The 27,880-nt window shown below is 49.5% G+C and overlaps 1 protein-coding gene across 2 annotated transcripts; it reads left to right on the forward strand.

Annotated features, from left to right (window-relative positions):
* ADGRG3 (adhesion G protein-coupled receptor G3) lies at window positions 1-27,321 on the forward strand. Of its 2 annotated transcripts, XM_061387331.1 has the most exons (12): window positions 3-270; window positions 7,399-7,561; window positions 13,188-13,326; window positions 14,829-14,975; window positions 15,783-15,917; window positions 16,443-16,482; window positions 16,648-16,739; window positions 16,896-17,008; window positions 19,575-19,855; window positions 20,064-20,157; window positions 21,468-21,742; window positions 24,225-27,321. In XM_061387331.1, exons 1-12 carry the CDS (start codon window positions 219-221, stop codon window positions 24,335-24,337), a joined length of 1,644 nt encoding a protein of 547 aa, XP_061243315.1. In that variant the 5' UTR covers window positions 3-218; the 3' UTR covers window positions 24,338-27,321. The 2 variants fall into 2 exon arrangements, with proteins under 2 accessions (XP_061243314.1, XP_061243315.1); XM_061387330.1 differs by having other exon boundaries at window positions 1-270; window positions 16,648-17,008.
* Window positions 27,322-27,880: the final 559 nt, after the last annotated feature.

Raw genomic sequence — 27,880 nt, forward strand, 5'->3', positions numbered from 1 at the left:
TCATGGGGCGGGATGAGGCTAGGAACTCTGCCCAGTTCCCCACACTCACCTTTCACAACTTAACCGACGGTGCCATGGCACAGGAAGGGTGAGAAAGAGGCCACAGGAAGTGGTGACACTGCGGGGTGGGGGCCAGGGAGGGCTGGCTCAGCAGAGACTGGGACCAGAAGGACACACAGCTGCAGGGCTCTGGCCGGCGTGGACGAGGCTGGCCCAGGATGGTGGCGCCCAGGGCCCTGGGGATCCTGCTACTCCTGCATTTGGCCTCAGGTGAGCAGTGGGCTCCTCACCCCCTCCTGCCAAGCCTGGGAGAGCCAGGGTCGGGGACAGGGAGGGGGCATGTCCGGAGCGTGTCCTCTGAGGAGCCCACCCTGACGGCCGCCTCACCTCCTCTGACCTCTGGGCCAGTTTTACTGTCCTGATAAACTTGGGTCAGCAGTCGTCTTGGGTCCCCTTGGCTTCCCCACAGCAGCCTGGACATGGGAGGGGGCCATGGAGGGTGCTCCCCGACCCCTATACCTCACACTGTGGCTCTCTGACAGTCATGGCTCTGGGACATGGGGTGAAGGGATGTGACAAGCCCTTCTCCACTGCCTCTGAGCTCCTTGGAAAGGAGTCTGGGACCCTCTGGAGGCTGAGGCCAGACATGGCCTGCACTGCCCTCCCACCACCACCCCCAACCCCTTTCCCCAGCCACACAGGCTCCCCTTCCCTGACCCCACAATAGCTCCACGGTACCCAGTCACCCAAGCTGAGAATTAGACTTTCCATTCCTTCACTTTGGCCTTTTTTTCCCAAAGATTTTTTTTTTTTTTTCATGTGGGCCATTTTAAAAGTCTTTGTTGAGTTTGATACCTTATTGCTTCTGATTTTTTGACCCCGAGACGTGCGGGATCTTAGCTCCCCAACCAGAGATCGAACCCACACCCCTCACCCTGGAAGGTGAAGTCCTAACCACTGGTCCGCCAGGGAAGCCCTCACTCCTGGTCTGGCACACACCCACACGGTGGTTGTCCAGAGGCAGCCCGAGGGTGCCAGGCTGTGCCCTTGCTGTCCTCCTTCCTGGGAAAGCAGGCCCCCGCCCCGGCCCACCTGGCCAGCTCTCCCTGGCTGCTCTCTGCCTTCTGCAGCGACCCCCTGGGGCAGAGGACGATGCACTCTCCCCATGGGCTGTCTGTTTTTCTGAGCTTTGCCTGCTCCTCCTGTTTCACTCTTGATTCAGTGAGTGGCCTTCATGCCTGTCCTTCATCCCCACCCCTGTGTGTGTCCAGCTTGGGGTCACATGGCTTTGGATTGATCTCTCGGGGCTTCAAGTAATTCTCTTCTCTTCAAAAGTTGGGAAATTCAGGGAAATGCAAAATTCAGTCTTTGGCACAAAATAGGGCTTCCCTGGTGGCTCAGATGGTAAAGAATATGCCTGCAATGCAGGAGACCTGGGTTCAATCCCTGGGTCAGGAAGATTCCCTGGAGAAGGGAATGGCAACCCACTCCAGTCTTCTTGCCTAGAGAATTTTGTGGACAAAGAAGCCTGTGGGGTCACAAAGAGTCCGACATGACTGAGCAACTAACACACATGGACATGGCTCAAAAAAGTGTGAAAAATGGCAACATTGTACCAGAGGTGTGGCAGCAACACTTGAAGGATTAATTAACTTCATAACCAATAGTGGCTCTTGCTTGACCTCATAAGGACTCTAGGCCCCTCACAGAAGTTGTAATTTTCTGGTCAGGCCTCGAAGTCCCCTTGGAGTGACAGAGTTTCCCCTATGGTAAGATGGGTGCTCTGGTTCATCTGTTTAAACAATGTGAGGAGCCCTGAGAGGTTTATATCTTGAGGTCAGTACTCTTGCCTGGAAAATCCCATGGATGGAGGAGCCTGGTAGGCTGCAGTCCATGGGGTCGCTAAGAGTTAGACACGACTGAGCGACTTCACTTTCACTTTTCACTTTCATGCATTGGAGAAGGAAATGGCAACCCACTCCAGTGTCCTTGCCTGGAGAATCCCAGGGACGGGGGAGCCTGGTGGGCTGCCACAGAGTTGGACACAACTGAAGCGACTTAGCAGCAGCAAGGTCTTTTCTTTGTGGGTGTTTTTGGGCAGTTGCCACGCGTTCATTTGTTCTTTTCATTCATTCATTCCCAAATGAATGGAGCCCTCGACACAGTATAAGGCCCTGTGCTCATATACCATGTGGTCCCTACTCTCAAGGGACTCACATTCTAGCAGAGTGACATGGGTGCGTCAAAGGAGTAGGGACCCAGAGGAAGAAGTGTGTGCGTGCTCAGTCACTCAGTCATGCCAACACTTTTGAGACCTCATGGACTGTAGCCTGCCAGACTCCTCTGTCCATGGGATTTTCCAGGCAAGGATACTGGAGCGGGTTGCCATTTCCAACTCCTGGGTATCTTCCCAACCCAGGGATCGAACCCTCTTGCATCTCCTGTGTTGACTGGATTCTTTATCACTGTGCCACTTGGGAGGTATCTAGAGGGAAGCAGACGGTCTCTTTAATAAAGGGTTACCTTCCTGGGACTTCCCTGGTGGCCCAGTGGTTGACTTCACCTTCCAATGCAGGGGATACAGGTTTAATCCCTGGTCGGGGAGCTAAGATCCCACATGCCTTGTGGCCAAAAATCAAAAACATAAAACAGAAGCATTGGGGAGTTTGTAATTTCCTCAGTTTTGTCTCATTGCAACAAAAATTTGAAGTGATGGACAGACCAGTGTTACAGCCCTCGGATGTGCCAGTGTTACAGCCCCATGTAATTTCCTTGGATGGACCTGTGTTACAGCTCCGTGTTACAGCTCGGTTTTTTTTATTCTTCTTCTTTATTTTAATTGGAGGCTAATTACTTTAAAATATTGTGGTGATTTTTGCCATACATTGACATGAATCAGCAATGGGTGTACATATGTTCCCCATCCTGAACCCCCCTCCTACCTCCCTCCCCAACCCATCCCTCAGGGTCATCCCAGTGCACTAGCCCTGAGCACCCTGTCTCATGCATCAAACCTGGACTGGTGATCTATTTCACATACGATAATATACATGTTTCAACGGTATTCTCTCAAAATCATCCCACCCTTGCCTTCTCCCACAGAGTCCAAAAGTCTGTTCTCTACATCTGTGTCTCTTTTGCTGTCTCGCATATAGGGTCATCGTTACCATCTTTCTAAATTCCATATATATGTGTTAGTATACTGTATTGGTGTTTTTCTTTCTGACTTACTTCACTTTGTTTAATGGGCTCCAGTTTCATTCACCTCATTAGAACTGATTCAAATGCATTCTTTTTAATGGCTGAGTAATACTCCATTGTGTATATGTACCACAGCTTTCTTATCCATTCATCTGCTGATGGACATCTAGGTTGCTTCCATGTCCTGGCTATTGTAAACCGTGCTGCGATGAACATTGGGGTACACGTGTCTCTTTCAATTCTGGTTTCCTCGGTGTGTATGCCCAGCAGTGGGATTGCTGGGTTGTATAGCAGTTCTATTTCCAGTTTTTTAAGGAATCTCCACACTGTTCTCCATAGTGGCTGTACTAGTTTACGTTTTTTATTTAGGAAGCAAAGGAAAATACATCCTCGAGGTGTGAGGGTGGGCCGAACCAAAAGACGTGACGAGAAGAGAAGCCCCTGGCCCAGTGTTGGTTCCTCTTTTTTTATGTTTTTTCTCCTCCCCTTGAGCCTGCCCTTTGTAAGTTGGGCTAGCCAGGAGGGCTGTTTGTTTTACCTGAGGTTCTCACTCCGGTCCTCGAATCTTCCTTTGTTCTATTTTCAGGGGCTTTTCCCTTCTTTGTCTTAGTCTTTTAGCCACTGCCATTCTGGACTCCCTTTTCCTTTCTAACTACCTAACAGAAGCAATATTGTAACAAATTCAATAAAGACTTAAAAAATGATCTACATTAAAAAAAAAGTTTAAAAAAGGCGGAGGGGGGGGTACTTTACTAAGCACAGGTCAGGAACAAGAATTTGTGGCTGTCGGCAGAGAGAAGCAGGCCAGTGATGGGGAGGCTAGGGAGGGGTAGGTACTGTCCTGCCCTCTGACCTCTTTGCCCATCCCCCACTCCCCGTATGAACCCAGTTTGAGGTGGTCCTCGGAGACCAACCTCTAGGTCAGAGCAGGATGGAGAAGAGTAGGGTGGGTTTGGAGGGACCCCACTCCAGTACTCTTGCCTGGAAAATCCCATGGATGGAGGAGCCTGGTAGGCTGCAGTCCATGGGGTCGCTAAGAGTCGGACACGACTGAGCGACTTCACTTTCACTTCTCACTTTCATGCATTGGAGAAGGAAATGGCAACCCACTCCCAGTGTTCTTGCCTGGAGAATCCCAGGGATGGAGGAGCCTGGTGGGCTGCCGTCTATGGGGTCGCACAGAGTCGGACACAACTGAAGCAACTTAGCAGCAGCAGCAGCCGGCACAAAGGCCTGGGTCAGGCTCTCCCTGTCTGGGCTAAATGCTTCTGATGACGTCTTCCAAAACTAATTGCAAAAAAAGATGTTTTGTAATCTTCTCTGCCCCGGGTACTTGCCAAGTGCTTCCTAAGTCTGAAGTCCCTAAAATCTCATGGCGGGCCAGGAGGGAGTCTCTGTTTACACCTGCGGAGGTACCCTCTGTACCCCGCACCCATGAGTAACCCCTCAGGCACACAGAGGGCTGCCATTAAAAGACAATGTTCCCTCCCCTGGATCTGACGTGACACTTTCCTTGGCTCCCCTCCTCTTCCTCTCTGCTCTTCTTCCTTCTTTCTTTCTTCCTCCTTCCCTGTTTTCTCTCTCTTCCTCCTTTTTAAAAATTATTCATTTTTATTTTTGGCTTTGCCGGGTCTCATTGCTGCCTGGGCTTTTCTCTAGCTGTGGTGCATAGGCTCCTCATTACGGTGGCTTCTTTTGTCTCGGAGCGTGGGCTCTAGGGAGCGTGGGCTCTAGGGAGCATGGGCTTCAGTAGTTGTGTCTCCCAGCCTCTAGAGCACAGGCTCAACAGTAGTGGCTCCCAGGCTTAGTTGCTCTGCTTCTTGGGGGTCTTTCCAGATCAGGGATCGAACCCATATCTCCTGCAGCGGCAGGTGGATTCTTTATCGCTGAGCCACTGGGGAAGCCCCTCTCTTCCTCCTTTGCTTAAAAAGCAAACATGGATCTTGTTCTGTATATTCTCACCCACCCTGTGCTTTTTCCCCTTAAACAACATATTATGAATATCTTTACAATCTAACAGAAAACTAAAGTTCCTTTATAAGCTACTTAAAACATTGTCATATATAGCCCTAATTATTATAAAATCCACTTGAAAATGTTACTGTTTTACCCTACATTTACCCTAACTTTGGTGTGCTTTTGTCTTTACTATGTATTTCATTTTTGTCTTAAAATTTAACTGATTTCATTTAATGTGAAAGTAATACTGTACATAATTTTTAAAAAATCAAACACTGGAGAAGGGTGTGAAAAAATGAAAAGTAAATGTCTCCCTGCCCACCTCACCCTCAGCTCCTGGTGGGCCAGTCAGAACTTAAAGGCACAGATTGTCAAGATCCAGGCTCACCCCGGTAAAGGAAACAATAAAGCAGTTCATGGAAAAAGACATACAAATAGATGCTCAGACTCCTTCTAAAATAAAAATGAAATCCAATTTTACCCCCAGTCTAGCAAAGATTTGAAAGTTTGGTGAAGTCTAGGACTGTGAGCGTGTGAGTAAGCAGTCACTCTTGCCCATTTGGGTGCAAGTATAAAGAGCTGTAGCCCTTTTGAGAAGGAAATTTGAGGACTTTGAGGACTTCCCTGGTGGCCCAGTGGTTAAGAATCTGCTTGCCAATGCAAGGGTCATAGGTTCAATCCCTGGTCCAGGAAGATTCCACATGCCGCCAGACAACTAAGCCCACAGAGCAAACTGGTCTGTATGCCACAATCACTGAAGCCTGAGTGCGTAGAGAAAGCCTGTCAAAGACCAGGCTGCTGACTGGGTCAGCAGCAAAGACCCAGTGTAGCCAAATAAGTAAGTAAAACTGAATACATCTTTTTTTTTAAAAGAAGGAAATTAAATAATATCTAGCAATTTTCCAAAGTGCGTACATTTTGATATAGAAATGCCGAGGATAGGAATGTTTTCTACGAATTCATAACATACACTGACAAAGATGTAAGTAGCATTATTCAAAATAGTAAATAAAATAAAACAACCCCCCCCTAAATGTTCACCAAGAAGGGGCCAACTGAAGAAGCATTGCAATACCCGTATACTGAAATAGTATGCAAATATATGATGAATGAGATGGATCGGTATGTGCCGACACAGAAAGCTCTTTTAGATATATTGCTAAATGATCCCATTCATGTAAATTTGTAAATTCGCATAAAATGCTTGCATATGCATAGTCATTCCCTGGAAAGTTGTACAATAAACTTTTACAGGTAGTGAATTCTAGAGTGTGACCTGGGAGTTGCAGGGACTTTTACTTTTCATCTTATGTCCTTGTACACAGTTTGTTTTTAAAAACTCTGTTCAGATATTATTTTTGTTGAGAGATAGGTAAATATATAGACACATCCTTCCATCCAATGTAAATACATAAATATGCAAATAGTCTTACAATGCCTTTCTCACCTCCTGGAATAAATAATACTGACTCTTTGTACCCCTACGGTGAGCTATGTCCTTAACACGTATGATCTCTAATCCTCCCCACAACTAGGAAGGAAAGTATCATCAGCTTCATTTGGCCAATGGGACTGAGTATCAGAGAGTTTAAGTAATTTATCTGAGGTCACACAGCTAGTGACCCGAAGCTTGCACTCCATCCCCTACCAGGTGAAAGCTGACCTCTGGTCCTGGAGTCTCCAACTAGATGTTGACCTTGCTCAGTCATTCTGCTTCAGGGAGCCTCATTCTGCTGTATTTTCCACCTATACCAGGAGGTAGCCATGAAGGTTGTGCTGGGAATGTGGGAGAATGAGGCAAACCAAAACAGATCATGTCTAAGAGTTACACCATGTGTCCCACTTGTGAAGGCTTTGAAAAGTCTGATGTGGAACAAATGCAAAAAAGCCAGGCAGACTCCCTGGAGGAGGTAGGAAAGGGTACTCGCACTAACATGAACCTTTATCTATAGTCATGTGCCAAGCCTTTTGTATGCACTTTCCCCGAAGTAGCCCACTGGCCCTGTGAGATGTTGGGGGGTGGGGGGTGGTGCGGCAGGGGCAGGATATTATCTCCTTCACCTTGAAATCGAGGTCCAGGGAGGATATAAATCCATCTCAAGTTCACACAGTTGCTGTGGATGGATGGAGTTGGGGTTCTAGTCCACACCACTAGACTCTGGACCCTGAACTCCTCTACCCTCTGCCCTTGTGGTGCCTGTTCATGCAGAACATTCACATTTTGCATCCCTCCGTTAGGTGAGGAAGATTCCACACCCAAATATGAAGAGCCAAGAAATGTCTGCCAGGGCTTCACCAATATGAACTCGTATGAAGACTTTGACCTTAACAGAACTGCTGGTTGCTTCTCAAAGTGTACACGGTCTCAGGAGAAACTGTGCCATCTGGGAAATTTGCAGAGGTAAAAGGCCCTCTGAGCTGGAGCAGGAATCTGGGCCTCTTCCATAAACATTTGAATTCTAGTTCTTTGTAGACATATGTTTTCATTTCTTTGGGAATGGAATTGCTGGGATATACAGTAAGTAAATGTTTAGCTTTATAAAAAACTGCCAAACTGATTCTCAAAGTGGCTATATCATTTACTTTCCCATAAGCAGTATAAAAGGGTTGTAGTTTCAACACATTTTAACAATACTGTTGGTATTTTGGGTTATAGCCATGTCACTGAGTATGGATGGTATTTCACTATGGTTTTATTTGCATTTAGCAAATGACTAATGATGTTGAGTAACTTTTCATGTGCTTGTGTATTTTCTTTGGTGAAATTCAAATCTTCCTCTCTTTTAAAAAACTGGGTTGTCTTCTTACTACTGAGTTTTAAGAATTCTGGATACAAGTCCTTTATCAGATGTATGATTTGCAAATATGCATTCTCTCCCAGTATATGATTTGTTTTTTCATTTTCCTAACAATGCCTTTTGAAGATCAAAAGCATTTAATTTTGATAAATTCTAACTTAAATTTAAAACATATCAAAGAAATGTTCATCAAGCAAAGCTATAAAATTTTTCTTCTGCTCTAAGTTTTCTGATCTAAGTGTATTGTTTGAAGTCTTATAATTAGGCTCAATTAGCATTTGAGGTTCATTTTTTGTACACAGTGTGAGACAAATGTCTAGCTTTATGTTATTGCCATCATTTTACATTTAGATAGCTAATGGTTTTGGCACTATCTTTTTTTTTTAATTAATTAATTAATTTATAGCTGCCCTGGATCTTTGCTGCTGCAAGGTGAGTGGTGGCTATTCTTCGCTGCACTGCGCAGGCTTCTCATTATGGTGGCTTCTCTTGTGTGGAGCATGGGTGTTCCACACCCGTGGAATATTCTGGGTGTTCGGGCTTCAGGAGTTGCAGCTCACTGGCCTAGTTGCCCCGAGGCATGTGTAATCTTCCTGGACCAGGGATCGATCGAACCCATGTCTCCTGCACTGGCAGGTGGATTCTTAACCTCTGGACCACCGGGAAGTCCAGTTTGGGCACTATTTATTAAAGAGATTATGCTTTCTTTATTGAACTGCATTTGCGAGGGCATTTCATTGAATGGCTAAATACTAGCTCCTGGAATGTCTTCTTCCCACTGAGATAGTAAACCAGAAACAAAACAACATCGATGGGGGCAAATATAGAGGTTAATGCATCCATGAAAGTCTTGAAAGAACCAGAAGTGATAATACCTGCCCTAACTCCATTTAACACACCATCAGTCAGGTGGGTCTTGGAGAATGACACGGACTGTCATAAACTTAATCAGGCAGTGAATCTAATTGCAGCTGCTGTCCCTGATGAGTATGTTTACACAAAGAAATCAACACAGCCCCTCGCTATTGCTATGCGGCTACTACATGGCTGATGTTTTTTTTCTCCAAACCATTTTTCAAGGACTTCCAAAAGTAGTTTGCTTTTTGAAAAAGTTTTTGAAAAAAATTTTGGCTGTGCTAGGTCTTCATTGCAGCATATGGACTTTTCTCTAGTTGCGGTGAAAGGGCTTCCCGTTGTGATATGTGGACTTCTTCTGCTGTGGAGCATGGGGTCTAGTGTGCTCGGGATTAGTAGTGTAACAGCACGTGGACTCTCTATTGGCAGTGAGGGGGATTTAGTGGCCCCGAGGCATTCGGGGTTTTAGTTCCCCAACCAGGATTTGAACCTGAGAGTAGTGAAAGTGAAAGTTGCTCAGTCGTGTCCGACTGTTTGCAACCCCGTGGACTATACAGTCCATGGAATTCTCCAGGCCAGAATACTGGAGTGGGTAGCCTTTCCCTTCTCCAGGGGATCTTCCCTACCCAGGAATGGAACCCAGACCTCCTGTATTGCAGGCAGATTCTTTACCAGCTGAGCCACAAGGGAAGCCCAAGAATACTGGAGTGGGTAGCCTATCCTTTCTCCAGCAGATCTTCCCAACCCAGAAATCAACCCGGGGAATCCTGCTTTGCAGGATGGTTCTTTACCAACTGAGCTATGAGGGAAGATAGTTGAACCTGAGTCCCCTACATTGGAAGGTGGATTTTAACCACGGGACCACCAGAGAGGTCCCCGAAGTCGTTTCCTTTTACTTGGCAGAGCTAACAGTATATAGCCACAGTGTTTCCTCAGGGCCACATCAGGTCTCTTCACTGTCATAAGATAATTCACAGAGACCTCACTCATCCTGACATTCTACAAATTTCACTACATTGACAACATTGCTGATTAGATCTGATGAGCAGAAAGCAGCAAGTAGTGAAGATGCTGTAGGAAGACACGTGTGAACCAGGAGATAGGAGACAAACTCCCTAAGAATTCAGGGTCCCTGCACCTCAGTGAATCTCCTGGACATTCAGTGGACTAGAGAATATCAAGATGCCCCCTCCAAGGTAAAAGACAAGCTGTTGAACTTCACACCACTTACAATGAAAAAAAAAAATGTACCATGAAAACAAACACAAACAAAAAATTATCTCAATAGTTAATTTAGTATCAGACAAAGAAGATGACCCTTAAATAAGTGTCAGCTTTACAATTAAAAATTCAGGTATACATCTATGGAGAAGGGAATGGCAACCCACTCCAGTATTCTTGCCTGGAGAATTCCATGGACAGAGGAGACAATCCATGGGACCACATAGAGTTGGACAGAACTGAGTGACTAACACTTTCTTTTCACTTTCATTTATGCTTTAGAATTTCTGAATATATGTTACTTTCACAACTAAAATAATTTTTTTAAAGTGCTCTGAAAACCAGATCAGAAAATCTTCCCTCAAGAAAGTAAATTCATGGTCTGTTTTGTAAGGGAAAGGAATGTTTGGAATGCATGAGGTGAGCTATTTGTATTGTGAAATACAATTCTCTATTTTATTTGGTAACAATAAAAATCACAAAACTTCTTTGTTTAGATTTTTGAAAGATAAAAAGTAGCATCAATTGGTGTATCTCAGTCAATGGATTTGGACAGTCTCATCCCACTGTTTCTGGCTGGATTTCTAGTTGCCTGATCCATCCAATCTCATTTGCACATGTTTTCATGGATTATATTTTACAATATTTTTGTCCTGTGGTTTCCTTGGAGTTTTATTCCTTGGTGCTGTGCTAAGTCACTTCAGTTGTGTCTGACTCTTTGTGACCCTATGGACCATAGCCCAGCAGACTCCTCTGCCCATGGGATTCTCCAGGCAAGAATACTAGAGTGGGTTGTCATTTCCTTCTCCAGGGGATCTTCCCGACCCAGGGATTGAACCAGAATCTCTTATGCCTCCTGCATTGGCAGATGTGTTCTTTACCACTAGCACCACTTGGGTAACTGTGACTATTCAAAAAACAATGTTGAAATAAAATTCTCCCTTTTGTCTCCCTTGCAAGCCCTCCGTAGCTACTCCTTTCCAGTAGCCTTGATCTGGCTCTATCTGCTCTTGTTCCACTTCTCTCTCATTGCTACTTCAGCCTTCACCTGTTTAAAATTACTTTTAAAACCTGGGCAACACATCTTAGGACCCCTTGCTTAGGAAAAGGAACTCTGGCCAGAGAAGTTTCAGCACCATGGATAGCACCAGTACAGGGACCAGGTTGGGAGGCGGGACTTGCCTCACCCCAACTTTCTAGCCCAGTGGTCCCCGAAGTTTTTGGCACTAGGGACTGGTTTTGTGGAAGACAACCCCTCACCTCCTGCTGTACAACCCAGTTTCTAATGGTCCATGGACCAATACCCATCTGTGGCTCCCGGGACTAGGGACCCCTATTCTAGCCTATGGCAAGAGGGCTACAGTAAAATAAATGACAATTAAATTTGTGTTCTATGTATTTCCAATGCCAGTTCAGTTCCCATAAGTCAGTGTCCATAGAGCTAAGTCTTCAAAGGCTGAATTCCCTGTATTCACTTAGCCCTTAGTAATAAATGTGAATGAGCTCTCACACAGGGGTTTCCCTGGTAGTTCAACTGGTAAAGAATCTGCCTGCAATGCAGCAGACCCCAGTTTGATTCCTGGGTCAGGAAGATCTCCTGGAGAAGGGATAGGCTACCTGCTCCAGTATTCTTCAGCTTCCCTCATGGCTCAGATGGTAAAGAATCCACCTGCAATGTGGGAGGCCTGGGTTCAAACCCTGGGTTGGGAAGATCCCCTGGAGGAGGGCAAGGCACCCCACTCCAGTATTCTTGCCTGGAGAATCCCATGGACTGAGGAGCCTGGTGGGCTGCAGTCCATGGGGTCACAAAGAGTCAGACACGACTGACAGACTAAGCACAGCCCTCACACCACACACTGATCATCCCATAGTTTCAACTACTCAGAAGAATTTCTCCAAAGAAGATTTACACAGACCAATGAGCACATGAAAATGTGCTCAACATCATTAGTCACTCAGATCAGATCAGTCACTCAGACGTGCCCGACTCTTTGCAACTAGAGAAATGCAAATTAAAACCGCAGTGAGATACCACTTCACATCCCCTAGGATGGCTATATTTGAAAATGAAACAAAACAAAGTGGAAAATACTAAGTGTTGGCAAGAATCGGGAGAGGTCCAAACCCTCATCCACTGGTGATGGGACTATAAAATGATGCAGCTAATATGGAAAACAGTTGAATAGTTCTGCAGGAAGTTAAACATAGCATTACCAGCAATTCTGCTCCCAGGTATCCACCCAAAAGAATTAAAAGCAAGTCTTCAGGGGCTTCCCTGGTGGTCCAGTGGTTAAGACTTTGCCTTCCAATGCAGTGGGTGTGAGTTCAATCCCTGGTCGGGGAGCTAAGGTCACACATGTCTCCTGGCCAAGAAACAATAACACAAGACAGAAACAACATTGTATCAAATTCAATAAAGACTTAAAAAAAAAAAAAAAAAAAAAACCTCTTCAAACAAAAGCCTCTACATGAATACAAGCAGCTCTACTCACAATAGCCAAAAAGTGGAAACAATCCAAATGCCTATCAATGGAAACATGTATAAACAAAAGGTGGTATATACATATGAAGTATATTATTCATCCATAAAAAGGAATGAAATGCTTACACATACTATAACATAGGTAAACCTTGAAAACATACTAAGTGGAAGAAGCCAACAGACCTGAGAGCACACACTTCCATTTATATGAAATATCCAGAATAGGCAAACTCATAGATTAGTGGTTGCCAGAGCCTGGGCGAAGAGAAACTGCTTTATGGGCTCAGGGTTTCCTTTTAGGATGATGGACATTTCTGGAGCTAGATAGCAAAGATGATTTCAAATGTTGTGCATGTCTTTAATGCCACTGAATTGCACACTTTAAAATGGTTAAGATGACAAACTTTACATTGTAATGTATTTTGTTACCAAAAAAGAGAAACGTGTACTCAGGGGGACCTCTGACTAGAATCCCTCAGAACCAGCATGAATCCCTCCCATGCACCCCTCTTCTTCTGCAGCATCATGGTCTTCCCTTTGATATCCCGGGTCACCCCTCCTACACCAAAAGCCTGATGATCACTGTCCATGGTATTCCTCCTCCTGTCATCCAGGTGAGCGGACCAGGTGAGTAAGTGACTCAACCTGCAAGACCCTATTTTCCCTTGTAGATATTGGCTGAACTTCGAGACCTATCTGGTGGAGAGGAATCAGACGGACACATTGAATACGTCTTTTTTGACAGCGTTTGTCAAAAGCATCAACACCAATGTCTCAGAAGACCTGTACTTCTCTCTGACCCCGTCTCAGGTGAAGACTCCCTGGTCCCCTTTGTTGGGTTCTGGCCCTACTTTCCTCAGGCATGCTTTTCTGAGAGAATCATGGTCTGTGCTTGGTGTCCATCAACAGTTGTCCTTCCCATGTCACACTGGGTAGTTCTCTGCCACCTGGCTAGTGTGTGCTGGTGAGTTAACTGGGTGAGTGGATCCTGGTAACAGATTGTCCAGGGTGCTAGCATGAGACCTTCGGAAGATCGCCAAATTGAGAATCAGGGTTCTAGTCCTGGACTTTCCCCCACCTGACAAAGTGTCCTCAAGGAAATCCCCTCCCCTCTCTGGGCCCCTGAGTCCTCATCTATAAAATGAGCTTGAAGGCTCCTCCAAAGTCTGACATTCCCATGAGAACTTCTAAAGGGTTAACAGGCAGACTCTGGATTCTGCCCCTAACTAGTTACTGTGATCTTGGGCAAAGTACTGAACTTTTCTGAGCCTCGGTTTCCCCATCTGTAAAATGGGGATGGTATTGCCCACTTTCAAGGTTATCAGACAGAGAAAATGTGATAACTTACAGGGAATATTTGGTGCAGTGAGGGCACAGCCTCCCTCCAGGCATAAAGCAGAGGGTGGAAGTTTGAGCAGCAGGAAAGTGGTCTGTCACTGAGACTTTTAGGTCAGCCTAGAGAAGGAGAGATGGAAGATGGAGGGGCCTTTCTCAACCCTTTATCACATCACCCTAGCAGCTGAGCCCTCTGCATGGGGTAGGCACCGGCCTCTGAAATCACCCACATGTCCTTTTGACAAGGTTCTGGGCTAGGAAGCAGAAAGTTGAGGCTCTCGGCTACAACACTTAGCTCCCTCTCTTTCCATGCCCATGGGTGCTTTTGAGGCAGGATCCAGTGGGACCAGGCTGCAGCCCCAGGGGAACAGTGAGGTCATAGAATGGACGAAACACGCTTGGCAACTACCCATGAAAATTTAATATTTTGACCATCTTAGCTGTTACAAAATGTGTTGTTGGGTAGGAATGGATATCACATTCAATATGAATTCTTGAATTCTTCTTCTTTGTCCTCACTGTCTCCCTTCCTGATGGCCTTTTGCTTTTCCTTTATATCTGAGTCAGAAACCAGACACTCTCACCCTAGCCCTATGTCAGCACAGCAGGGGTCAGAACGCTGGCCAAAAGCACTACCACTGACCCTTCCTCACACCTGCAAACTGACTTGTCCAGGTGTTTCCCCTTCATAATCCACTTTCAGCCTGCCTGACTGGTGGCCACAAGGATACCTTGCTGGTTCCATTCTCCATATTGGGAAAGCTGAGGCTCCACAAGGGCTATGACTTGGCCAGGGGCTCACAGCCTGAACAGAGGAGAGGTTGGACTGTGTCGCCAGGTGTCCCACCACTCAGAGCTGTTCTCGGACCCTGGTGCTGTCCCACCACCCAGCGTACCTCAGGTTCTGAGGGGCAGGAACTGTGTTGGTGACTGGGCTCCTCGGGGAAAGACAGAAGTGGCTGGGTCTGTGGTTGCAGATTCCGAAGCAGGTGACCAAGGATGAGCACCAGCACCCTGACAGAGTCCGGCTGCCCAAGAGCCTTTTCGGATCCCTGAAGAGCGGCGGGCCGATGGTCCGGTTGGGCATAATTGTCCTGGACATCGGTCCAGGGAATGTCTTCAAGGTAAGCAGAGGCACAGGGTGGCTGAGATTCAATGCTGGGTTCACTGGGACATGCTTGCCCCCTCTGGAATCTTTGCTGAGGGACCCAGTGGGGATGAAGGAAGTGATGAACGTCTCCAGCCAAGGTCATCTAGACCCATGTCCTTAGAGTCTGGACCGCAGGGTCATGCTGGTTATTCCCACTTGGTATTTAGACACCACCTGCCCCCATCAGTGTCTGTGGACTTGTATCTGTATCCCAAGTGAGTTCATGTCCTGTGTGCGTCCTTGTCCGTGCACAAATATGCATCTCTTTTCTTATTCCTGATTATATACATAATCATGTATGTGCTGGTGTGACCATGTTCACACTAACACGCATGCGCATTCCCTTGCAAATGTGTACCAGGTATGCCCCAGAGGTGTGTCTGCACTCACACAGGGGCTTGTGCATCCCTGAGTGCTGGTGGGCAGGGGCTCCCCACTGTAGGCATCCACTGTCCTCCATCTCTCGTCTCATCTTCCTTCTAACCCTGTGCTCCAGTTAAGAGGGCAGAGGAGGCCTGGGGACCAGAAATAGACAGCTATCAGATACACAGCATTGTGGCCATTCGGCCTAGAGTGTAGGGCCTGTCCTGGCACAGCCGGTGCAGATTCCAGGGAGCAGCAGGAAGAAGGTCGCCCATGACCCCTTTTCCCCTGGACCTCTGGCTCCAGACCTTTCCCTCCAGGCAAGGTGCACAAGCCCTAGAGGGTCCTAGGAGCCCCCACCAGGGTTGGGTCGGGGGAGCCCCTTGTGTAGCCTGGCTTCCCACGCATCCTTCCACAGGGCTCCCTGCTCAGCCGGGAGGACGGCAGCAGAGTGTTGAACAATCGCATAGTGGGCTTGACTCTGGGTCACATAAACGTCACCGAACTGGCTGAGCCTTTGGAGATCACCTTCTCCCACCAGTACCAGCCCCCCGTGAGTCCCCCACCCTGGACTGGCAGTTCCCGAGGGGCACATGGGCAGGTGGGCATCCCCAGGCATATAGACAGACACGCAGGGGACTCTGCACCCTCCTACCCTCCCACATCCACCTGGGAGAAGCCATTAGGACCAGACACACAATTGTGCCCATGGATACATGTCCAGCCTATGCATGCATGTCCTCCCAACATGCTCCACTCACGTGCTCCCAGAGGGGCCCGGTGGACCTGGGAAACCCACATGCACACACACGGCTTTGCACATCTGCTCACATGTGCGTGCCCCTAAAGGAGCCCCCAGATATACGCCCCTCCCACCCACACCAATCCACACCCCACACGCTGACCTGGGATACATGAAATGCTTCAAATGTGGTTCCTATGTGACCACAGGCTGAGCCTTGCTTCCACCTAATGCAGGCACATGCTGAGACACGGAGCACCCCCCTCTCCCCTCACCCTCCTCTCCCCGCTCCCAGTCACCCCTGCCTCGCCCCTGTCTCCCACTCTCTGGTTTTAGAACATGAACCTCAGCTGTGAATTCTGGGATGCGACTAAAGGTAGGGCCTGGAGGACCTTCCCCGGGTAAGATGAAGGGAGGGTAAGGGTAAGTCGGACTCCAACAGCAGGGCCGTCCCCTCTTCCTTTCCTCTCCGGACCTCTCTCTTCCCTTTTCCTGCCCTCCCCTCTGCTATGCTCCCTCTCCTTCTCCCCTGGGTCATCAGGAGACTGGTCTTCCAAGGGCTGCTCCACAGAGGTCGGAGTCCGCAGGACTGTCTGCCGCTGTGACCACCTGACCTTCTTCGCCCTGCTGCTGGTAATAGTGCCCCCTCCCCGACCATCCCAGCAATTCCAGAAATGCCAAGGCTCCTGGGCCAGGGAACAGGGTGGCTGTGGGCAGGGGCCAGGCCTTTGGGGTGTGCGGGCCTGGCCTCCAATTGATAGGATTCTCGTTCGGGGGAATCACCCACAGAGGCCAATCTTGGATGAGGCCACCGTGAGGGCCCTCATACACATTTCCCAGGCTGGCTGTGGAACGTCCATGATCTTCCTGGCCTTCACCATCGTCCTCTACGTTGTCCTGAGGTGGGTCACCCTGCCCAGCCCCACCCCCCATCTCCTTCCTGCCCTCAAGGACAGCAGCAAGGTAGGGTAGAAACCAACAGAGCAGTGTTAATCCTGTGTTATACTCATATTTTCTCCAAACCTCAGCTTCCTCATCTATAAAATGGGATTGGAGGCTGAAAAGTGTCTGGCTATTTCAGTTACAGGTGGCAGAAACTCAACTCAAATTGACTTAAAATAGATAACACATGGTTCATGGGATTGTAAAACCCAAGGTGATCTCATTTCAGGTGATGCTGGATCCAGGTGCTCAAAAGACGTCCCTGGGACTCCGTGTCCCTCTGATTCTCACCACTTCGCTTTCTCCTTTGTCAGTCATGTCAGGCAACTTCTTCATACTCAGGGGCCTAGGGGAGCCCCAGGCTAGCATCATAGCTTCTCAGCTGCCTAAACAGCTAATCTTCTGAACTAAGCCTCAGAATTGAAGTCTCTAAAAAAACTTTATTTTGAAATAATTATAGACTAACAGGAAGTCGCAAAAATAGTACCTAGAGTCCCAGTTCCTTCATCCAGCTTTCCTCAGTGATGACATTTTCTATAACTGTGAAAGTGAAAGTGAAGTCGTGTCTGACTCTTTGCAACTCCATGGACTGTAGCCCACCAAGCTTTCCATCCATGGGGTTTTCCAGGCAAGAATACTGGAGTGGGTTGCCATTTCCTTCTCCATCTAAAACTGTAGTAGAGTATAAATCCAGGAAATTGATATTGGCACAGCACTGCTCTTTGGAGAAGGAAATGGCAACCCGCTCCAGTATTCTTGCCTGGAAAACTCCATGGACAGAGAAGCCTAGGCGGGCTACCATCCATGGGGTCTCAAAGAGTCAGATGTGAATGAGCAACTAACACACACACACACAGCAGCTAACGAGAATACAGAGCTCATTCAGTTTTCACCATTTTCCACATGCATTCAATTGTGTGTGTGTGTGTGTGTGTGTGAGCATGTTTGCACATACTGACAGGACTGGCTAAATCATTTGCAGGGCCCAGTCCAAAATGAAAACACGTAGCCCCTTGTTCAAAAATCATTAAGAATTTCAAGATGGTGGCAACAAAGCATTAAAACAAGCATAGAGCCCTTCTGAGTGCAGGGCCCTGCAGAGATCACACCCCAAAGAAGTTGAGCCTGTGCATGCCCTGTGTGTGTGTGTGTGTGTGTGCGTGTGTATTCAGTTTTGTCCCTGTACTGCAGAGTTGAGTCTCACTGGTGTAACTTAGACCATGTGCCCATGACTTAACAGGCCCACTGCGGTGAAAGGATGGATGACACTGATTGGTCAGGCCAGATCACGTGCCTGCTCTTGGGTCTGAGGTTCATGGCTGAGAGTGGGGAAGGGTACTCCTTGGGGAAACCCAGGGCTGTTCCTGGAAGAAGGAGGAGCAGGGACAGCAGAAGCTGCTGTAGCTGGTCCCAGGCTCTCCCAGGCCCCAGCCATGGCTGAGGGACCCAAAGGAACTTCTGCTGAAGGAACCTGTGGGAGCAGCCCCATGCCTGGCCTTCTGACCCATGACTGGCTTGGAGCAGCCCTTGGTCTCCTGACTCCCAGTCTGGGCCCTTCCATTGCCCTTATCCACATGCTGGTGCTGCTTTTCTGGGGAGCTGTGGCCCCCACCAGCTCCACCCCCCATCTCAGACCAAACGATGAGTGTAAGTGGTACCACCCCTGCCCCCATCCCCAAGCCCTGGCCCAGGACACTGCCTTCATCCCCAACAAGCTGAGCGTGACTTGCCAGCTGGTTGCCCTGCTGGACCCTGAGAGAAGTGCTTGGAGTGCCAGGAGGAAGTGTCAGTATCTCCCAAGGGTGCCTGGCATCTCAGGTGTGGTGGACGTTATCCCTCATGCCCCCTCCCGGCAGCCCTAAGGGCCCATCCCTCGAGTGAGAGTCCTGCAGGAACTGATTGGCTAGGAAAGTGCAGTGAGCTCCACAGAGCAGGCGTGGAGCCATGGGCTGAGAGCCTGGAGCCCCTGTCCTGCTCTGTGACTCTGAGTCCCTGTCTAACTCTGAGCCTCATCTCCTTACAATTTCTAGGCCTCGGGCATCCACGTGCCATCCATTCAGTCACTCAACCAGTGCAGGGCCTCCTCCTGCTTATTGTGCTAGGCCCAAGGTCACAGCATGGAGAGAGATGGAAATAAGGGTCAGGAGAGTTACACCGCACTCACTTCTGGGAAACTTCCACCTAAGCCTGGGATAAGTGGCCTTTAGAGACAGCCTTCACAGGAGGAAACATCCAAGGAGGGTTTTGAAGGTGGAGCAGGGAAGCTGAGAGCAGAGAGAAGCACATGGGCAAAGTCTGGGAGCTGTGGAGAAGCAAACGGCATTCAGAGTTTCAAGTTGTGCAGTTTGGCTCAAGCATGGAGTCAAGGAATGAAGCCAGAAAGGTCCAGAACCCACAGGGTCCTGCAGGTCATGAGAGAGCCCCTGGACTTGAACCAGAGGGTGCTCACACTGGCAGAGAAGTGGACCAGAGGTGGTCAGATGGGGAGGTCTGAATACCCTTCTTCACTAGCCCTTCTTGCCCTAGGTTCTCCCGGCAGAGGTTCAAGTCTGAAGATGCCCCCAAGATCCATGTGGCCCTGAGCATCAGCTTGTTTCTCTTAAATCTGGCCTTCTTCCTCAATGTGGGGCAACGCCTGAAGGGGTCCAACGCTGCCTGCTGGGCCCGGGGGGCCGTCTTCCACTACTTCCTGCTCTGTGCCTTCACCTGGATGGGCCTGGAAGCCTTCCACCTCTACCTGCTTGTCATCAAGGTCTTTAACACCTACTTCAGCCACTACTTTCTGAAGCTGAGCCTTATGGGCTGGGGTAGGTGTCTCCTGGCCAGGCAGAGGGTTGGCTGGCTCTGTCTGGATGAGGCCAGAAGGGGACCAGCCTTGGGGAGGGCCATGGGCAGTGGCAGCTCCCACTCTGATTAGCTCATAGCTCGAGGGATCGACGGTGAGAGGGGGATGTGAAGGAGGACGTGCCAAGGGAGCCTCAGCGACACCATACGTCCTTCCCTCCTCGCCCCTAGTCCTGCCTGCCCTAATAGTCATCGGTACTGGGATCGCCAACAGCTACGGCCCCTACTGCATCCGTGATGAGAAGAACGTCATCACACTGGAGCTGTGAGTGGTGGCTATGGGAGTCGGGGTGACCTCAGGGCCCTGGGGGCACAAATTAGGGCCAGAAGGAGGTGGGAAGAGGGGAGAATCCCGAGAAGAGAGTAAATCAAGGCCGGATCCTCAGATCCAGCTAGCTCATGGCCTGGAGGGGTAAACTCCAGAGAGGAAGGACAAGGAGAAGGGGCTGAGAAGGGGAGAGGACTGGACCAGGAGGCAGGACGCCCTGCTCCAGCCTGTGGCACCACCAGCCTCTATAGCACCTTTGGGAAATTTTTAAAAGGTACCCCCTTTATCCCTCTGACCTGCCATGCCAGGTGCCCAGCCTGGTGAGTGCAGGGTGAGCTGGATTTCAGCCTCCACCTGACCCCCCGCCAGGTGCCCTTGTGCAGGGCACAACTCTCCAGTGCTTGTAGCAGCTCTGGTTCTATGCAGACTCTGCCTCTGAGTTGCTGTGTGACCGTGGGCAAGTTCGTCCCCTCTCAGAGCCTGCGTCTCCTCGTCTGTACAATGGGGGTTGATCACACCTGCTCTGGGGCCTCTCACCCCTGCAGTATAGGGAACAGTGGAGCCAACTTGAGTCTCTCTCAGGGCTCCCACCTGAGACCCGTGACTCTGTGCTAAGAAGAGTTGGCGGGGCCTTGGTGCTGTGCCCAGGGCCTCGAATGCAGAGTCCCAGGGGCCAGACGGGTAACATAAATGCATGCAGCGGCCTGGGTGGGCACGGCCGCAGACCGGCAATCACACAGCGGCCTAATTGGCAGCTGATTACTGTCCCTCAGGAGGGTGTCCACAGAGCTGCCAGCTGTATGGTTTTATAAGAGAAGCAGAAATTGGCATATTTAGGGAATTCCCTGGTGGTCCAGTGGTTAGGACTTGGTGCTTTCACTGCCATGCCTGGGTTCAATCCCTGGAGGGGGAACTAGGATCGAACCCAGGTCTCCTGCATTGCAGGCCGATTCTTTACCATCTGAGGCTCCAGCAAAGCCCAAGATCCCGTAAGCCAAGTGGAATCTGGATGTATATGCCAAACCTTTCACTTTTAAAAGGGTGTTCCTTAATTCAGTTTTTTTTTCCCCAATATAAGGTGGGGTGAACAAAACATGCCTTTGGGACCAAATTGGCCTTTTGTGCCCACTGGTCTGAAGGGATAGCAACCTGGAGCCTTATGACATCCCCTGTCCTGGGAGAGCAGGGGAAGGATGGATGGACATGTGGGCGGTGCATCTTCTTAGAGAAGAACAGGCTGGGGAGACTGCCCGGGGCTTGCTCTCAGGGGACTTCCTCTGGTCCCAACGGCCATCCATCTCCTCCAGGTGCTGGTTCCGTGAGAAAACTGCCCTCTACGTCACCGTGTACGGCTACTGCCTCATCATTTTCCTCTTCAGCGCGGTGATCCTGAGCCTGGTGTCCTGGAAGATCTTTACTCTGTCGAGTGCCACAGCGGGCAAGGAGAAGGGGCAGCACTGGAAGGGGGTCCTCACCCTGCTGGGCCTCTCGTGCCTGGTGGGCCTGCCGTGGGGACTGGCCCTCCTCACGTCCCTGGGCCAATTCACGGCCTATGTCTTTGCACTGTTCACCTCTCTGCAAGGTGAGGCTCCTGGGCTAGGGAGGAGACGGGCTGCCTTCCTGCACCAGAGGGTGTTGGGGGGCTTTGGGGGAGGGTGTAGCTAGCAAGAAACAGGATTCTACTCAGGCTAGCTCAAATCAAGGGTTGTTGTTGTTTAGTCGCTAAGTTGAGTCTGATTCTTTTGTGACCCCATGGATTGTCACCCACCAGGTTCCTCTGTCCATGGGATTTTCCAGGCAAGAATACTGGAGTGGGTTGCCAGTTCCTTCTCCAGGGGATCTTCCTGACCCAGGGATCAAACCCACACTTCCTGCATTGGCAGGTGGATTCTTTACCACTGAGTCACCAGGGAGGCCCAGTGGTACTCAAGGGTACTGATTTTAAATATCCAAGGCTCCCCCAAGGACCCCAGGGTAGAAAGACTGGCTGACTTCATGGGAGCTGATAGCAGGGTCAAGAACAGCCACCAAAACCAAAGCAGATACTTGCTCCATCTTTTTCTCCAGAGTCACAAGAAGTCTCTCACCTTCTCTTTGTGGTAACTTTTTCCCTCCACTGGCCCATTCTTACCCATGGTCTCCAACTGGCTGCCCAAGATGACCACCTCATCCCTATGTCGTCTTCCCAGTCTGCTAACCGTGGTCTGGTTCAGTCTTTTCTATGATCTTAAGAGAGTCAAGGATCTGACTGGGCCATCAGACGTCCATCTCTGGTCCAGTCATCTGTGGCCAGGAGAGCAAGATCCTGTGATGTGATGGCTATGTGACATGAACAGAGTCCGTGGAGGCGGGAAGGAAATGATTAGTGGAGGAAATGGTAGATAAGCCTGCTCCCTGCCCCCGCAGAATTTTTCCTCCCATATCCAGCAAAGGGGCAGGTACTCAGGGTACATGTGGGGCAGGGTTTCCCTGCCTGCACCTGTCCCGTTTCCTCCTCGTACTTCTGTTTCATACACACAACTTAAAAAAGTATATCACAGCCCGACTGTGAGGGAAAACAGCCCGGAGAGGAACAGCAAGTGTGGCTTTGACTCACAGTCTCATCCTGTCCAGAGCAGTCACTAGGGACGCAGGGTGTCTAGATCCAGTGGGTGCAAACCCACAGGAGCAGAGCTGGCTCCCAATGCCTCACGAGACTGCCTGGCAACATGGTTGGCCGCCGCTTGGGCTCAGGGCGTTGGCAGCATGGGTACAAGCAGTTCTTGTTGTTTAGTTGCTAAGTCATGTCTAACTCTTTCCTGACCCTGTGGACGGTAACTCTCCAGGCTCCTCTGCCCGTGGGATTTCTCAGGCAAGAATACTGGAGTGGGTTGCCATTACCCTCCAGGGGATCTTCCTGACCCAGGGATCAAATCTGCATCTCCTGCATTGGCAGGCGGATTCTTTACCACTGAGCCACCTGGGAAACCCGGGGAGAGGCAGACCTAGGTTCAAATCCTGCCTCCCCTCACCACCTCAACAACTCATTCAGCTCCTCAGATCCTTGTCATCTGTACAGTTGGGATTATCCCAGTACTTTTCTCACCAGATCTCATGATGAATACCTGAGATAATGTGTGTGTGGGACACAGTAAGCCTTCAATATGTGGGAACTATGTTAACAACAGAGTCATTATTATTAGGCCATCAGAGACTGGCCCTAGATGAAGACTCATGAGTCCACATCTGAGAAGTCTCAGGGGTTAAGGTTTGGGGGCACGTCTTGAAACTGTGGATTGTCATTTTTTCTGAGGTTACCCATTATAGCTAAACCTGAACACTTCACCGCACTGAGGTTTTTCCACTGACTGTGAGTAACTCAGTATTTCTCTCTTTCTCACAAACAGAGCCCTCAGCCTACTTTAACTACCCTTGAAGTCTTTTCAATATATTTTTTAACAAGTTTACTTTTTTTTATTGTTGCCTGTGCTGGGTCTTCATTGCCGCACACAATCTCTTTGTTGTGGTGTGTGAAGTTTTTTAGTTGTGGCACACAGGCTTTGTTTCCTGGTGGCATGTGGGATCGTAGTTCCCTGACCAAGAAACCTGTGTCCCTGCATTGGAAAGCAGATTCTTTACCACTGGATCACCAGGGAAGTCCCCTCAATACTTCTGCTGTTGTATAGGGTTTTAGTTCTAAATTTCTTTTAAAAACCCCAAAAGATTTTTACTTCTCCCTTAATGTCTGTACTTACTACAGTTTTCACACCTCACACCTTCCCTCTTGATGAAGCGCATCCTGGAATAACTGTTTATAAGAAGGGCAGTGGTCGTTGTTTCGTATGGTTGAAAATCTCTTCATTTCGGCCTTTGTTATATCTGATAGATATGTATACAGATTTTATTTCAAGGACTGGCTTTCATTCCCAAGATATTGATTAGGTCCTTTTTCAGGAATAGATTTCATCTCGGGGGCTGATGTTTCTGTACATTCTTGAACTTTTACAGTGGAGCGGTTTCGCCTCTGAGCAGCCGCCAGCCCTGGCCCTGCCCCAGGCTCACTGAGGCTTTCTCCTCCCTGACAGGTGTCTTCATCTTCTGCTGGTTCATTGTCCTCTACTGCCCAAGCCAGAGCACCGTGACCTCATCTTCTGGCACTGCCCGGGTTGACCATGCCCAGACCGTGTCTCATGAATAGAGGAAGGCCATGTGGCCAGGCCGGGCCCGCCCTGCACTCTGGACTCAGCTCTAATTCGCCGTGTGACCTGGGGGTGGCGGGGAGGGGGTGCCTGCCTCCTGGGCCTCAGCGCCTTTCTCCGCACAATGTGACTGGGGAGCCAGGGGATGGGAAATATGTTGGGCCATGTTGTCTCAAAGGTCTTATTCAGATACACCTACGGGTCTGAGAGTTCACAGATCCAGGACGGCAGGAGTCTCAAGTCCCTGTGATCCTGAGACCCCTGCCGGTACAAAGTGACACCCTCACCCTGCCCCCACACCCACCACCCGCCCTCAGAGCAAAACGGCCTTCTAGTCTCAGAAAGCCTGAGTTCCAATAAGGAGGTTGGTCCTTCCCAGTCGCTCCCCTTCCTCCCTTCCCCTCATCACTGCCCTCCCACAGCTCCATCCTTGGGCCGCCTGTACCTGAGGGGACACTCAGGGCCACCGCCCGCTCAGGCGTGGGGGGCTCTTGTGAACTGGAGGTTTGTTTTGAGGGGGTGGGGGGGTTGCTCCTCCTCTGGTCTCACCTGGTCTCAGCCACTCTCTCCAGGGCCCATCGTCACAGAGGTCCCCTTGCCGCTCAGGGGCGCTGGGAGCCCCTCAGGTGCTGGGGACCCTGAATATCAAGGAATGCCACTTACTCAATAGGTGGGCTACCTCAAGCAGTCCCCAGTTCCACCTCTGACTGCCTCACGGGTGGCCCTGATACCGACCAGGGTCCTTGGCCTTTCTCAATCAACAGACATTGATGGGAGGCCAGACGAGAAATTCAGGCAAGGCTTTATTGGGGCCCCTGCTGCAGAAGGGGAAAGTGAGAATTAACAACAGGTTGCCTTGCTTGCTCACTCCCTGAGGGCAGGGGTGGTGAAGCCGATTCCTTTCATGGGGTGAGGGTAGGGATATGTCCAGGGGTTTGGCTGGAAGCCTAGCTTAGGTGGTTTGCCCATCCTTCTGGTGGTGCTGAGTACAGGGGGCATGCACAGTACCCAGCTTTTTTCCCTCAACACCCTGTTTTTATTCCTGGCTCTTCAGAAGTGGCATTAGGGACTTTTTTAGTTTTTTGTTTTGTTTTGTTTCTTTTGTCCAGAATTGGCCCAACTGCACATGCACGCAGTTATTTCTAGTCCCATATAGCTTCTCTGCATTTTGTTGCTGGAGAAGAGGTCTGCCCAGGTTGCAAACATTGCAGCAAAGGGTCCCAGGTCCCAGCAGGTCTCAGGTGGACTGACCTCTGACCTGCTGTCTTGGTGGGGGTGGAGGGCATAAGGTTCAGGGCTCAGCACACCTGAGGGCTGAGGAGCCAGTGCGGGGGGAGGGGGTTGTGAACAGAGAGAGGATGGACATTTCTTCTGGCATCCAAGCTCCCATAGTGCCAGGGGAGTGCCTCAGGCCAGACCCAGCTGGGTTTGTCACTTCCAGTGGCTGGGCTTGGTTTTGAAACCACTGGTTTCCTCAGTAGGAAACAAAAAAGAGGCAGAGACAGTAGAGATAGACACAGATATAGAGAGATGGAGAGACAGAGAGAGACAGAAAGATAAACTGAAAGAAAGATGAACAGATAAACTGACCCAAAGAAAGAAAACAAAAGGAGAGATAGACAAATGCAGGGACACGCTGGCCTCCTGGGCCGGCCCGACCAGGAGGGCAGGGCGCTGGCGTCCACCCCTCTCTTCTGCCCTACACTGCACCTCACCCAACTTACTGTTCAGCCTCACTCTTCAACCCCCACCCTCCCCAGTGTGCTTTGCAGAAAGTCTAGCACCTTCCGCAGGTGAGAAGTTATTATTATTAGAGCCTCACTACAACCCCTGGCTGCCAGTCAATTTGCTCCCCACAAATGCCCTGGACTTGGATTTCCCTTCTCCCTCCTCCCACTCAGCAAACAGATGAAAGAAAGGAAGCCCAGGACCCTGGCTTTATGCAAATCACTGTGTTCCTAGAAGGGAAATCTTAAGAGTGTGGACACTGCAACAGTTGAGCCACGTTATCAGTTTTTGGGGACAAACTTGGTGGGTTTCAGGGCTTATCTTCATAGACATCTGTTTCTCACACTGAAGTTCTCAGCAACCTTACCCCAAAGTCTCAGAGCTAGTAACCTGTCCTCAGGAAGAATGGCTGCTTCAGTGTCTGACAGGCCTGGCTTCAAATCCTAGCTCTGCTATTTAGAGGCTGGGTGACCCTGAGCCTGTCACCACACCTCTCTGAACCTCAGATTCACCCTACGTAAGATGGGGCTTGTTGAGTCTTATGTGTGCACACTCAGTTGCTCAGTAATGTCCACCTTTTTGCGACCCCATGGACTACAGCCTGCCAGGCTTCTTGGTCCATGGGATTTTCCAGGCAAGAATACTGAAGTGGGTTGCCATTTCCTACTCCAGGGGATCTTCCCAACCCAGGGATCGAACCTGGGTCTCCTACTTTGGCAGGTGAATTTTTTACCACTGAGCCACTTGGGAAGCCCATTGAGTCTTAAGTGAGGTGGTCAAAGTGAAGTGCCCGACATTAAGTCAGCAGGAGTTAGTTTGCTCCATGAGAAACCCCTTGGCCTAAAGAGAAGACTCATTGGAAAAGACTCTGTTGCTGGGAGGGATTGGGGGCAGGAGGAGAAGGGGACGACAGAGGATGAGATGGCTGGATGGCATCACTGACTCGATGGACGTGAGTTTGAGTGAACTCCAGGAGTTGGTGATGGACAGGGAGGCCTGGCGTGCTGCAATTCATGGGGTCACAAAGAGTCGGACATGACTGAGCAACTGAAATGAGCTGAACTGAAAGCAAATTGTGAGCTTCTGCAACCTGTTTGTTAACTAGGAGGATATGAAGTTCAAAGCTCCCTTTTATCAAGAGGGAGGGGACATATGTATACCTATGGCTGATTCATGTTGATGTTTGGCAGAAACCAATCCAATATTGTAAAGCAATTATCCTTCAATTGAAAATAAATACATTTTTTTAAAAAAAGGCTCTCTTCCAGATTCCTTGCACAGCTCTGCCAAGTGAACCAGCCCTGGGTGGGGAGGAGGAAATTGAGCCCAGAGAGGCCCAGCAATCCCGCCCAAGACCACCCTGAAAGCTGGCCCGACACTAGAGCTGGGGGCTTGGGGGGTTTAGAGTTATTACCTTGTCCCTGACCTCCGAGTCTCAAGGGAAATCCTGGACAGTGGTTTTTTTCTTGCCTTTTCCTTGCTTTCTCACTTAAGACATGCTCAGTGGGATGCGGGACGGATAGAACCACAAGCCCTGGATGGGCGGGGTTTCCAGGTGCAGTTGGGGAAAGCTGAAGGGGTGCGTAGCTAACAGCAGAGATGTCCTGTTTGCTGATTGGCTCTCCACCCCAGGGCCAGGCCGTGGCAGAGGGGCTGGGGTCCCTCACTGCTTGAAGTCGCTGCAAAAGTGGCTCCAAGCACCAAGTTGAGCACATACTAAGACCAGGGAGGGCTATGGCGAAAAAACACCCCAAGGTCCACCTAGACAGACGAAGTTCTCCTGTCACTGATACATCCAAAGGACAACCTAGGAG

The sequence above is a fragment of the Bos javanicus genome, chromosome 18 (assembly GCF_032452875.1).
Source record: "Bos javanicus breed banteng chromosome 18, ARS-OSU_banteng_1.0, whole genome shotgun sequence".
Lineage (NCBI taxonomy): Eukaryota > Metazoa > Chordata > Mammalia > Artiodactyla > Bovidae > Bos > Bos javanicus.

Excerpts from the sequence above, each read along its gene's own strand:
- ADGRG3 (XM_061387330.1), top strand. The coding sequence starts at position 219 with ATGGTGGCGCCCAGGGCCCTGGGGATCCTGCTACTCCTGCATTTGGCC. Across the intron at positions 20,158-21,467 it reads AACGTCATCACACTGGAGCT|GTGCTGGTTCCGTGAGAAAA; the intron begins GTGAGTGGTGGC and ends CATCTCCTCCAG. Across the intron at positions 21,743-24,224 it reads ACTGTTCACCTCTCTGCAAG|GTGTCTTCATCTTCTGCTGG; the intron begins GTGAGGCTCCTG and ends CCTCCCTGACAG.